Genomic DNA, 14,936 nt, shown 5'->3' on the forward strand with positions numbered 1-14,936 from the left:
AGCACCTGAAGTACTAGGAAAGAAAAGTCAGAGCCAATCTCTAGGGAAAGTGGCAAAGGAGGAACCCCAAGAGCATTGGGTTGCATGTGAAGTTGGCTGAATTGAGGAATAATTTCTTGAGCTAAATACAGCGCAGGACACATGACATAGAAGTCTATTTCAGTGAGGTAGCTGCGTTTCGTTCCATCTCTCTGCAGGCCCTGAACGCCTATATTTGTAAGCTGCTATCTCTCATCTTATGTGAGCCTGGTCTCCCCAAATTTCAGGCACAGCAGCCAGTATTTTCTATTTATGACCACTTTTTGTGTGTCAGGCTCTTTAAATGCATTTTTATTTGTTTATTTTTTTATTTTATATAATCCTAACGAGGATGCTAGACTTTAGAGGGCATCACTTTACAGAGATTCAGTGGTTTGCCCGCATTCCCTGCCTATCTAATGGGAAAGCAGAAGCTCCAGAATGGTCTGACTCAAACATCCCCACAAAGCAGATGTTTTTAATTCTCATTTCACAGTTGAATAAGCTGAGACTAAACAGCATGCTTTGAAAAGCAGGGACCTTTCCATAAATTTATTTTCCCCCAAAGTGGCTTGTACTTCGTAGATAGATAATAAATACATAATGATGGAGCTAATGTACTCTATAGGTTTTCAGCTGTTCAAGAAACCACCAATTTTGATGTGTGTAATCTTTTTATTTTATTTTCTACAGTGAGATGCTGTTTACTGGGAGTGAAAATATGCAGAAGGTACTTAGAGCTAGATCTTCACCATAAAAAAAGAACTTTTCATATTACTGTAAAGCTGCCATATGAAAATCATTAGGAAAAACAAGACTAAAAAACTTATATGGCTATACATTGCAAGTACAATTTAGACTCTGTTTTTGGAAGATGCATTGCCTTATTTTTTTTTTTGAGAGATTATTATTATTTTTTAGGACACAGCAGGCCAGGAAAGATACAGAACTATCACCACAGCCTATTATCGAGGGGCCATGGGCTTTATCTTAATGTATGACATCACAAATGAAGAATCCTTCAATGCAGTACAGGACTGGTAAGTAAGAACACATACTGCCATTTCTAATACTGATGTTTTTTCACTCAACTCTCTCTTCCTCCTCAAAGCAATGACCACAACACAATGCAACATGTTGTTTTATTGTATATTATGCTCCCATTTGTGCTTCATAAATCAAACCAATACTAACTGTGCTTAGAATCATTGGTTAAGGGTTGATAAGAAATCATTTTGGTAATTTTTCTACATTTTGTTCATTTCAGTGCTTTGCATACTATGATCCTTAGTTCTGTGGAGACTAGTGCATTGTTTTGTTTTTTTTTTTTTTTAACTATAAATGATGAATAATAGCTTGGACGTTTACTAGTCTAAAATAGGGATTTGGAAACTGAACCATAGGCCAAGTTTGGCCTAGGACCAAATCTGGCCCACCACTTGTTTTGTAAAGAAAGTTTTGTTAGAACACAGCCAAGCTCATGTACTTATTGTCTGTGACTGCTTTCACACTCCAACAAGAGTTAAGTAATTGTAACAGACCATATGGCCCACAAAGGCTACACTTTTTCTAGCTGGCCCTTTACAGTAAATGTTTGCTCATCCCTTGTCTAGACTTTTTAGTTTCCAGTTTTTCTTCAAATTGAAAAGTTTCAAAGGACTGGCATAAAGGAAAAGATAAAACCAAACCCTTTCTGACTCCTGCCTATATCAAACTAGTTTTTCTTTTTTCCGTGAAAAGCGCCAAGTTTTCCCATGAAAAGCGGCAAGTGTAGCTAGAGCTTTGTGTGGTAGTAGGAGGAAAACGGAGCTCCCACTGGTGGGACGAGGACGGAACAGACACCACATTTTAACTCCAAATACAGTCACAGGTTGTCTTACGTAAGGAAACGCCAGTAAATGCAAAGATGAAATGAACTGCATTCTTTTATTTTTCTGTTTTACTTGATGGTATTATTCCAAAACAATTTTTTTTAACTGTGTATCAGCTCAGTGAAAGTCAGATGCTATTACAAAATTTAATTTGCTTTATATTGCTTCTTTTAAATTTTAATCATTCATTTGAGAAAACATCTACATCTTTCTTATTTATACCTACACATACACTTTCACACACACAATGCAAAAAAATAATACCATTGACAATAGCAACTCAGAAATATATAGCAATAAACTGAAAAAGACAAGCTTGGGACCTCCATAAAGAAATAATTATCTTCCATTGAGGGACATAAAAGAAGGCTTAAGTACCCTTTTTTTTTTCCAATAGACTAAATATTGTAAAAATGCCAGATCTTCTCAAATTAATTCATAAACTCAAGGCAATCCCAATTAAATACCAGCAGGTTTGGTACAACATGGCATGAAATAGAGAGTATAGATAGAGACATGAATCTATATGGGGATTTAGTTTATGATAAAAGTAGCATTTCAAATTAAAGACAAAAGGTTTATTCAATTAATAGTGTGGTGCTGTGTACTTAATTGCCACATATAGTTCTGGCACACATATTGCTATGCAAAATGGTCATTTTAACGTAGACCATTTCTCCTCCAGAAATGTTGAGATGCAGTGTTCCCGGGCAGCAAGTGTTCATGTGTCAGGTTCCAGATTTCAGGGTCCCCAATGCTGTTTGCACCCATTCTGTGTGCCCTCTCTTTTCAATGAAAATTACATCACTACTATGAATACTTGGAAAGATACATTGAGGTCATTAAAACCAAATGACAGCAGTGCCAGGGGCCATGCCATGGGTGCCCCTGACTCTTGCATCGCAAATGACATGGGACAGTTCATCTTCTTCCTGGTCTCCTCCACACCATCTGTCTGTAACCCCTGTTAATCCAGTTCAACCCCACCGAGGCTTCCTTACCTGTCCACAGACCAACTGCCTGTCTCAGTCCTCCTGCTCAGATTCTCTGTTTGACTTTATCTACCCACTCTTCCCTTTGGAAGCTCTTTTTCTTGTCTTCTGAGAGGAGAACTTTCCAGATTTTTCTTGTCTGTCTCTCTAGGCACACTCCTCTTTCTCCTTCCTAGATTTCACTTCCTCCCTCCCCCGACCAAGGGTGAGCCTACTCCTGTGTTGTTGTTGTTGTTGTTGTTTTCCCCTGGGGCTTATTCTGTTTCCTTGGCCATCCTACCTACTCATGCATATCACTTATCACTTACACCAAAAAGCTCACAAGTTTACATTTCTAGCCCCAACCTGTCTCCTAAACTGCAGGGTTGCATTTCCAGGTGCCCAAAATATTTCTCCACCTGAATATCTTGCTGGCGCCTCAGAATCATTATCTTCACATGAAACCGTTTACCTTCTTTACATTATTATTTCTATTCATTGAGATCACAACACTTTGTTACCCAAGCTCCACCCTGACTCCAACTCTAATTTCCAGCCATCCCAACCTGGGGCCAGATATTGCATATTAGGTTTTTGGGTTTTTTTTCTGAATATCCTTTGAATCTGCTCCTGCCTGCCTTTCCATTTCTGCTGTGACCATCATTGCTTAATTTTTTATTATCTTTTGCTTCTACCTTCATAGCAGCCTTCTAACTCGTCTTTCTCCCTTTAGCTTTCTTCACAAACCAATCCATCCTTTCCCACTATTGCTATAAAGCTCTTCCAAAAGAACATGATCCTAAAGATTATGGAAGATCCTTGCCCAAAAGTCATGATTTACCATCACCTTCTTAAATAATTGAAACTTCGTCAGACTTTCAGACACACCATACTCTGAAGCTACTATATCTTTACAGTCTCATTGCTCACTATTCTAGACCCGAACTGAACTATTCGCTTTTTCTGTAACCCAACTTCAACTTTCCAACCCTGTGGGGTTTCTTCTGTTTTGTTTTGTTTTCATTGCACCCTCTGCTTTGCATATCTTTTTTACAGTCTCCCACTCCACCTCCCCAGACATGTAGATCTGTTAAAAACCAACAAAGCCCACCCATGAGCCAACTCTTACTCAGTCATTTTTTTCATCCACAATTGTATGATCATTGGTTCATTAAACATTTATTGAGCACCTACTCTTTGACAGTCAGTCTTCTAGACATTGGAGTTCGTACCTATGCCAACATTTACTATGCAAGTTCATAGATCCACCCTCACCCAGTTATCTGATGCAGAAATCTGAGCAGTGCTTTTGCTCTCTCCCTCTTTTATGACTTACATGTCATTGACCACCATGTCCAATAGTTTTGACTTTATGACTGCCTCGTGAATTATTCCTGTCCTTTGTCCCTACTGGCACTGACTTAATTCAGATTGTGATTAGCTTTTTAGAAGCCTTAGTATTTAGCACTTTAGGAAACTTCTCTCTTCTTACTGTCAAGTTCCACTCTCTCCAGGTCATGCATCATATTGCCATCAGAGCTAAGGGAACCTTGACATGTCTCCCATCTTAAAAAATAAAACCTTTAATAATGTCTTATTACCTATAACAGAGATTCTGGGATCCTGTCTGAATCACTGTAGACCTTTGACAACACGAAAAAGTGGAGAACGTGTTCACTTTGGACATACTAACCCAAATCTCTGGAGACAAATCCTAGCATATGTACTGTACAAAGCTTCTCAACTGATCCTGAAGCCCATTTCTGGTTAAGACCATTGATTTAGAATGAAATCCAAACCCTCTAACATGGTGGACAGTGCAACCTTCACACATCTGTTTCACTAACATCATCTTCTACCGCTCTCCTTCATTGGTCCTATGTTTCAACCAGAGAGAAATTTTCTCAATTTACAAATGTTCCATCCTTCCAATATCACTGTTCTTCTGCTTGGAACACCTTCTCTGCTCTCCTTCCAACTTCTTATTTGCCTTTCAAGCCCAGCTCAAATATCAACTCTTCCTTGAAGTTTTTGAAGATATCACTACCCTATTTCCTACCCATGCCAATTTCCATTCCCAGTGGACAATGCTATTTACTCCCTTATCTCTGCAATCATGCTACCCTAGCACTTTCCACAGACCACATAAAGAACCTAGCTGACGGTCATTATTTGATTATACTTTGTCTTCTGTATTGGACTGTAAGTTTATTAATCTTTTTTTCCTGGTACTGAATGAATACAGTACAATCCTATAAAGTTTTCTTCTAAATTTTTGTTTTGGTAAAATGTACACAACTTAAAATTTACAATCTTAACCATTTTAAGTGTATGGTTCAGTAGTATTAAATATATTCTTTTTGTTGTGCAACCATCACTATAATCCATCTCTAGAATTCTTTATCTTGCAAAACTGAAACTTTATACCCATTAAATAATCACTTCCCATTCTGCCCTCTCCCCAGCCCCAGGCAACCACTGTTCTACTTTCTATCTATATCAATATGACTGTTCTAAGTACCTTGTATCAATGGAATCATATAATATTTGTCTTTTTGTGACTGGCTTATTTCACTTACCATATGTCTTCAAGGTTCATTCATGATGTAGCATATGTCACAATTTCCTTCCTTTTTAAGGCTGAGTAATATTCCATTGTATGTATATGCCACATTAATCCATTGTATATATTTTGAATGGATGATCAAAGAACTAGAGAGTATCACATACATCCTTGATATCCTAACAAAAAAATATAAAAATTACTTTAGACTGACAGTCTGGAATTAATGGTTCTATTCTTCCTCCCAACAAAATATTTAATATTGTACATGTATTGCTTCTATGGCACTAATTATATTCAACTTTTTATTGCTGTTTAATATATACTTGATTTACGTTCCCAATAGATTATGAACTATTTGTAGAGAAAGACTTTGTGTCCCCTACTTAACACAGTAACTGGAACAAAATGGGTTTTTAAAACAATAATAATTGAATAAAATCAAACCATCAAAAACCTTGGGAAATGTTTAAGTAATGAAAATAAAATTGTATAGTAAGAAAAAAAGAAACCTGTGTGGGGAAAGAAATCCAGTTCAGAAGTTCAAACTTGCTTTGCATATACAGTGTTACCGAGTAGTGGTGGTGGGGGCTGGAGCCTGCAGTGCTGCCTTTCTGCAACAAAAAATAAGGCGTTCCTGAGAGAAACAAGCAAAAAGGAACATCTTTTTTAAAATTACGGGTCTCCAAGTGCTAATCTTAATGTAGAAAAAAAAATAACAGAAAAAACATGTACAGAAAAATAAAAATTAATTAAAACATTTGCAAGTAAAATTTCAAATACTCTCCTTAACAAATACACTTCCATTACAGAGAAAAAAACAAAAATGCTTGTTGGCTATAATCTTAGTAAAATCCTTAAACTAACTCCAGGGAGGTTTAGATTAAGTGATAAGTTTCTTAAAATTTAATTACACATTCTAGTCTATTAAGAAGGCAGGGATAGAGATTTAGAGACAATAGCAGCAAGCTAATAAATTATTTTGAGGAATTGGGGCTATCCTTTTTTTGAAAACATGTCAGACTATGCTTTGAATTTTCCAATCAAAGTTTATTTAAGAAATTAAATTGAATTAAAATGTGCTCTTTAATCTGACCAAATTCCCAAGTTCTGTAAAATTAATACAAAATGAACCTCACTATGAGCTCTTTTAGAAATTTATCTTTAGTCTATATACTTTTCAAAAAGAATGTGAGGAACTAAACACAAATATATATATAATGTGGCTAATAAAGTAGGAGTAGAGATTAACTCCCACAAATCAGGAGATAATATTTGCTTTAGCCCCAGTTCCTGGAAATAGGGTTCTGCTCTACTCAAGGATCACCTCTGTTATCAACATGACAGGGGCATAACCCAAAGGTTTGAATCCTCCAGTTGCCTTTGATTTCAGAAATAAATAAATTGATTTTTTTAGAGAGACAGTTTCCAAATAGATTTGAGTAGTTCTAGAAACACAACATCACCACTGAAAATTTCACTGCCTTTGAAATATTTCTCATCCCGGTTGTGGCCAGAGTTCTCTGGGTCTCAGTTGGAGCATGACCCAGGGTATATGGAATCCAGTCTCTTCCTAATCATCTAGCACTAAGACTCAAATGTCTACATACACGGCACAGACTGCAGTGCACTTTAACTTGACTTAAAATCTTCCCCGTTCCTGACTTGAAATGTGTTTCTCTTCTAAGTATGACATGGCCACGGGCTGCTGTTATTTCCTATAGGAGAATGTCATTGGCTTATTGCCCCTCAACTTATTTATTTACATTTTTCTTTTTTGGACACAATGAGGAACTATAAATATAAAGTTTTTTTTTGTGTGTGTTTTTTTAAAGCGGGAAATCTGGTGAGCAGATTGATATTTTTTAAAAAACACCAGATTGAGGATAAAAGTCTGACACCATCTTCCCACCAGTTTTAAATAATTCATTTCTATCATGTTCAGGGTACCATTGCAGATGTGCTAGAACTAGAATAAAATTTCACCTTCAAATATTATCTCCCTTTACAATTTTCTGTGTTTTTTTTTTTCCTTCAAAAGTATATAATGTTCTTAAGTCAAGGTGACCTCATGTTACATGTGAAAGAATTTTTGCCTGATAATAACTAAAATGTGATGAGCATTTGCTGATCCTTTGCTCGGGGCATCCTAATCTCATTCAAGGGTCCTATGAAGTATACAGTCGGTTCTGTCACAGCTCAGAGAGCTCAGTGGTAGAATTAGAACCCAGACGTCTGACCCTCAAGTTTCACCGCACACTGAGCATTAAGGAGTCTCTCCTCTCCTCTCCATGGATCTTAATGACTACGTTTCTTCTTACTGCTCTGACCCAGTCATAAAACATTTTTCTTGTACAGATAAGCCAACTTAAACTCAAGTTTATAGTTAGAAGATATATGGCTCCTACTCCACAGCTCCTTCCAAAAGCGCTAAAGCAAAAAGCAAAAAACACCTTGTTCCCTCCAATGCCTTTTCCATCTGCATTGTTCCAGTTTATCAGGCCAAAAACATTGGGTTAATCTTAACTTCTCATTTTATCAGACCCCATCCACATCCAGTTCTTCAAAAAATACTGTTATATCTTGGCTCTAATTTCCAAAGGTAGTCTGATCTTGTTATCTGAGGTAGTTACATGCTGCAAAGTCACCGAGAATGTTGACTCAGTGAATACTGAATTGTAGGTGAGTTTCTGCACACAGACATCTTATTTAATATCTATTGTTGATTCATGAGCATGGACTCATAGCCAAGAGCAGTATAATTCATGCCTACAGGAACCTTACTTATCTAACGCCCGCGTTTTCTCCATAAGGCACCTTACAGCCTTCCTGCACTTAGGAACACTGGACAGCACTGCAGCAATATGCTTGGAGGTCATTTTAAACAACGAAATCACCAACAGAAAAGCACCACATGTTAAAAGTATGGCACTAACTATATTATGAAAGGGCATATATTTATAGAATGAAAGCTGAAACGAGAAGGCAGAGCATAGCTTTGTTCAACCTCAGCTGGGAATATGTGTGTCAGGCCACTCAGATTTTTCACCACTTTGCTCATGTCTGCAAATGTCTGTGCAAGTGCTGTGAGCATTTATTTTTGAGATTACAAATAAATGATAGCAAGTAGGCAAATTGACAAATACGGAATCCATAAATAATGAGGACCAGTTCCACACTCAGAATCCTACCACTTCCCACAATTTCTACTGTGTATTAGTTTGCTAGGGCTGCTGTAACAAAGTACCACAGACTGTGTGGCTAAATAAGAAATTTATTATCTCACAGTTATGGAAGCTGGAAGTCCCAGAGCAAAGTGTCCTCAGCATTGGCGCCGTCTGAGGACTGTGAGCGAGAATTGGTTTCATGCCTGTCTCCCAGCCTCCCAGCCTTCAGAACATTCCTTGACTTGTACATGCTGTTCTCCCTGTGTATTCGTATCATCTCCCCCTTGTATGTGTCTCTTTCTGTGCCCACATTTCTCCTTTTTGTAAGGACACAGTCATGTTGGACCAGGGCCCACCTTAATGACCCCATCTTAACTTGATCATTTGCAAAATCCTATTTCTAAATATGGTCACATTCACTGGTGGTAAGGATGAGAAATTCAACATTTTAGGGGGGATACAATTCAACCCATAACACACTGCTAGCTACCACCCTGATCGTGCTACCATCACCTCTTGTGTGGATTGTTGCAATAGCCTAACTGGTCACCCTGCTTCTACCACAGCCCCAGCCTCCAGAATATTCCCAATACAGCAGAAAGAGTGAGCTTGTCAAACTATAAATCAGATCACGTCAATCTTTTGCTCCAAAGAGTCACAGCATCCCACTTCTCATGGATTAAAGCCTAAGCCCTTACAAGAGCCTACAAGACGCTAAACAATTTACTCACTGCCTCATTGTCCCCACTTTCTTCTACTCTCCCTCTTGCAGCCCGGTCTAGCCAGGATGCTTTGTGACTCCTAGAACATACCAGACATGCCTCCATCTTAGAGCATTTGCTCCTGCTATTCCCACTGCCTGGAAGTCTCTTTCCCAGACCTCTTTGTGGTTCTCCCCTCACCTCCTCATGGTCTTCCTTGTGATGTCATCTTCTCAGCAAGGCCTTTTTTCCTCCTCCCATCCAGTTTATATTGCAACCCTCTCAGTAATCCCTGTTCCTTTTCTCTGGTTTATGTTTTGTTTCTCTAATTTATTACCATTTATCACTCTGTAATATAGTTTATAACTTACTATTAATGACAAGCCCCATAGACCAGCAATCTTTGTCCCTTTTATGCAGTATTATATCTTATTTGCCTAGAATAGTCCCTAACATATACTAAGTATTCAATAAATATTTGTTGAATGAATGAATGTATGGATGACAGCAACAGAAGTATGGACTAGACCTTATTTATTTTTGTGTCTTCATATCCTAGCACAGTCCTGGGCACATATCAATTATGTGTTCAACAAAAAAGTGATGAGTGAGGATGGGAGTGTCAGACCATTATGATGAAAATAAATCAATGCTCTCAATTCAAATCTTGTAAGGAGGTACTGCCTATTTTACCAAATTTTGTTTAAACAATAAGATTCCGCCCCCCAACTTCTCAGTAAGATGGAGAAGACATGCAGGTAGAATTGATAAAGAGAAATAAAAATATATCTTATCTTACATATTGGGCAAAATGACTTGAAATTGCCTGGTTAGTTCCTGTAGCACATTTCATCCCTAAAATGGAATATTTTCCAGAGGGGGAAATATATTTGGTGACTGGGTTAGCACAATACATGCACAGCACATATTTTGGAGCACCTAAAAAGAGCCACGTAGGTCATCTAACCCAATGGGAAATAGTTGCCCATCTCTCGTGGCCTCATTTCAAAGTTTTTCTTACTGTTTCTGTTTCTAATCAACCAACTCTCTACTTCTGGGTTTTCTTGTTTCTTTGTTGTTGTTGTTGTTGTTTTTCCCTCTCACTCTTTCATTAATATACTTGGTTCTTGCTTCTCTTAATGAATTTCCCAGCCTAGACACTGAGATAAAAATTAGCTGCATGAAGAATGAAGACACGTTGAAAAATATAAAGCTTTGAATTAAAGATGTCTACTTGAGCATTTCAGTTTATTACCCAGTATCTGCCTAGATCAAAGAGAGCAAACCTGGCTTATATCCTGGGCACAGAGAATCTTTTGTGTTTTTATTTTTTTCTTGGGGGGGCGGTGATCCAGGGAACAAAAAATGGCTTGAAGACTGAAGCATGAAGTACATATTAGCAGTCAAGGTGTTGATTCTGTACAAAGAAAGAGATAAGGGATTAGAGACGCCCGCCATGTCTGACCTTGGGTTTTGGCGTCTAACTAACCTCAACTATACTTTGGAGGCAGTAACCACTATTCCATAAGTATTGACACTAAAGTAAAGTCTGCAAGCTAAATTCTAGTAGCTGCAGCCTTACCTCAGACAGACTATAGAGAAACTATAAAGATTAAATAACAGACTTGGACTCTTGGATAAAAGGTATTATATAAATATGGTTGCTATTTGTTCTGCTTCACTAGCTCTCTGGAAATAGACTTCTTGGCAGCTCCTTCTGTGCAGTTTTGTGTCACAATATTTATTGCAAATGCCGGCATTTTCTCACAGGATTTCCTTGGTTTCTATCTATTTTAATATACCTTCTTTTCTTTTAAATTAGTTGCCTGTCTCTGGGGAGTAGATGTGTCTTTAAGGACAATAATTATACCTGTCACATCAATCCTCAAAGAAGATTGTGATGAGAGCCCATTTTCAAATCCCAGATGTTCAGCTTGGTTTATGGGTGGTATTGTTAATAATTGTTATTTAAAAGAAAATCTGTGAGAGTGTTGATGATCCTATTTAAAAAACAGAATTCTAGGCTTTAAAAGTGAACAGTCACACTTGTGGCTTACTTGAGTCGTACTAGTATTTTCAGGTCCATCATGAATATGATCTTTATCAAGTTTGCTTTCTAACCTCAATGAATATGTTTAGTACTTCATGATACATAGTACCTCATTTTCTAATTGCCCAATCAGCAAATAAATATGCACTCAACCACCATATTGTGAAATGAGTAGAAAGGCCAAATCTTCTCAGTGTAAACTAATATAACCCTGTCTAATCTCTAACTATTTCTAAACCTATGACATTGTTTGCCTAATGTAATGCTCCTTACTTGAGCTAGAGGGTTCTAGAGCCCCATTTGTTCCTTTACCATTGGGTTAGACTTGATCATTTATCTTCACAGTAAAATTCATTAAGGTAATTATCCTCACAATTATCAATTGTAAGCCAACCCTCCTACACACCCACTCATAGGTAGATAGATAGATGATAGATGGATAGATAGATAGACATTAAAGGAAACTATTCAAAAGAGACAATTAGAAGATAGCACATTAGTCATAGGAGGGTTCTATTTTGTCACCAGAAAAGAGAGGTCATGTTGTATGATGTGTGATTCCATTAAATTTAGACAAAACCCATATTAAGTATTGTCATATACCTTTCCCTTTCTGTATCATCCATTTCCTAAGCAAGAGCAAGAATCATGACATAATAAAAAGAACTTACAGGCAGCCCAACCATATGTCACAGTCTCCATGTCCTCAATCGTATGTTCTTTACTCACAGAGTAACGCTTAGAACAGTTCTCATTTAAAGTATATTGTGTCCGGTGATCTAATTTTAATTTATAAATATGAAATGATTTTTTAAAATAGTTTTCCTTCCCATATTAGATTGAAAGCAACAGCTAGTGGGTGGCAGGTGAGGTAAAAGATGTCAGAAGGCCTGAATGGTTTCCTCAGTGGTTTCCAAACTGTGTTGAACCAAATACAGCAATTACAATGTTTTGAATACTCATCCCCGTATAAGTCTGCTCAGAGTTAACAGATTCAGGGCACAGTCCTTCAGAAGCCTGGCCTCATTTCAGACACTAGCTATAACTTTGAGGTCCTCACGGCCACCCTCACTTCTGAACAGCTGCCTCCAAATTCAGGGTCTTGCATGACTACTTTTAGGTTTGACAATACACTAGAATGACTTACAGAATTCAGTAAAGTGCTATACTTACAATTGTAGTTTTATTATAACAAAAGGATACAAATCTGAACCAGCCAAAGAGAGACATGCATAGGGCGAATTCACGGAGGGTTCCAAATGGGAAGCTTCTGTTGTCCTCGAGCATACATTTCCTTCCCGGCACACTGATGTGTGACAATATGCGGAGTATTGCTAACCAGGGAAGTTCACACAAGCTCTGATGTCCAGAGTTTTTGTTGGGTTTTCATTACATAGGCATCATTGGTTTTATCATTAATCACATGGTTGAACTGTTTTCAGCCCACCTCCACCCCTGAGAGTGTGGCCTGATAGCACATGAATCAAAGTGCCAACCATCTAATCACATAGTTGTTTTTTTTGGCGTGGCCACCCCTCCCCCCTTCTGAGTCACCTTATTAGCATACACTATCAAGTATGCTCTGAGAGGCCCACCATGAATAACAGGGACACTACAGTCACTTGGGAAATATCAAGGGTTCAGTAGTTACCTCTCAGGAACTGGGACAGACCAGACATATTCTTTATTATACAATATTCATGTATTTATTCATAAATAATAAGTACATACCATGTGCCAATATGTAATGCATATTATAAAACACACACAGAAAACTAGGTGCTAAAAAAGAAAGAGTTAAATATTAGTAGAGCTTCTAATAGTATTCCAACACCCTTAGGGAAGGCCACATTGTAGAACAACCCTATTAAGGAACCCCGAAAGTCTGTACACCCGCTATAGCAACACCAGCCGGTCTCCCCTGGCCCTCCCACCAATTTTATTTGCACATCACTTTCCTCTTCGCATTTCTTCCCGCTCTTGCCCTTGCTGGCTTCCCAAGTTTTGCTATTCAGATCAGTTTCATTGCCACTGAAGCAAAATGTAGTGATAAGACCAATATGACAGGGTCATGTGGATATCGCCCTTATCAAAATGTCGATGTCAAAAATGTCAAAACACTTTTTTTTTCTATGAGCAAATGGTTCGAACAGCAAATATTCTTACCTCCTATTCCATCCCTAGAGCCATCTCTGATCAAACCCCTTCCCATAACCTGAATTCTCTGAATAGCACTGGGCTTGATCCTCAACATGACGTTATCGATAGAGTTGTTACCGCGCCTTCAAGGAGTTCAGCATGGTGAAAACCAGCTGCGACCCACCCGCAACCCAGCACTTCCTAATTGCGTATCAAAATATTTAAACAATGTGAAAAAAATGAATACCCTGCTACAATTGAAACTGTTTTCTTATCTTTCTGTTCTTGATGAATTGTGAACTTTAAATATATACATTGATATGGTAATTTATAGAAATTTTTGTCTAGTTTATATTCTGGAGATGGGTCCTTTCTAAATTGCTAGAGCACAGAATTTTTACATCCTATGACCTTATGACATGTATTGAAAAGTACCCAAAATGGCTTAATTTATGTAGCTGGATAGCTTATTTTAGGAGACATTTCCTTAAGGAAAAGTTGCCTTAAAAAAAAAATTCCCTCAACTTAGCACCAATACAGACAGCGACCAAGCGTGAGGATGAGAAAGGCCAAAAGAAAGGTGGGGGTGGGTTATTGGTTAAAGCTCTGTTTTGAGAAGGGCAAGAGGCAGCAAGCTGAGAATCCTAAGGATGGTGAGAGCTGCAAAAGATTTGCAAACCCTTAATGGAAGTCACTTGCCTCCAAGTTAGAAAAGTTCAACAAACCAAAAGACTGTATAACCTTGTGAATTTCAAGCACTTGCTCAGCCTTACTTGACTCTCTTATAATAGGGAAAGAATTCCTAACTTGACAAGACGTTCTGAGGAATAGGGGAGAAAATCTGCCAGAGCACCCAGCTGACTGTAGACACTAAAGGTCCTCGTCTTGCCCTTGATCTACATCAGACAGTAGTTCTTGATCCACAGGGCACATTAGAATCACCAGAACATTTTCAAAGCCATGTTGTCCTCTGTACTAATTCAATCAAAATCTCTGCCACTGTGACCCCAGCATCAGGATTTAAAAAAATAAAAGTCTCCGCAAGTGATGCTAATGTGGATTTCCTTTGGAAGATGAGAGCTTTAACCAAGGAAACTTTTTAGTCACGTATTATCGGAATTGGGCTCTCACGTATTAATAATAACATTCTGGGGTAAACCCATAAATATATTGTATGTAGCTTCTTAACCTTCTGTGTATTTAGATTTTACAGAATGGCCCTACTTCAGGGCCCTACACAGAATGGCCCTTCTGTGTATTTAGATTTTTTATGGCCCTACTATTAAAATTGGTAACTCTCTCCCACATAGTTTTGCACTGGACTGGATCTTAATACTACATGGTTTGCCAGTGTTTTTTCAGAAATTATGTGATCCAGGTAGAGATACAGCATGAAGTCTAGGCCTGGGTTAGGAATTCAAAGTGTTTGCAACAGCAAGATTCAGATCACAAGTCC

General features: G+C 37.9%; 1 protein-coding gene across 2 annotated transcripts in view; it reads left to right on the forward strand.

Moving 5' to 3' along the window:
• The window catches only part of RAB3C (RAB3C, member RAS oncogene family), a 234,016-nt gene that overhangs the window by 114,562 nt on the left and 104,518 nt on the right, over positions 1–14,936 (forward strand). For both annotated transcript variants that reach the window (XM_033110554.1, XM_033110553.1), the window contains exon 3: positions 940–1,058. In XM_033110554.1, coding sequence (XP_032966445.1) covers positions 940–1,058 — 119 coding nt within the window. The remainder of the gene's footprint in view (positions 1–939; positions 1,059–14,936) is intronic.

Source organism: Rhinolophus ferrumequinum, chromosome 7, assembly GCF_004115265.2.
Source record: "Rhinolophus ferrumequinum isolate MPI-CBG mRhiFer1 chromosome 7, mRhiFer1_v1.p, whole genome shotgun sequence".
NCBI classification, from domain to species: domain Eukaryota; kingdom Metazoa; phylum Chordata; class Mammalia; order Chiroptera; family Rhinolophidae; genus Rhinolophus; species Rhinolophus ferrumequinum.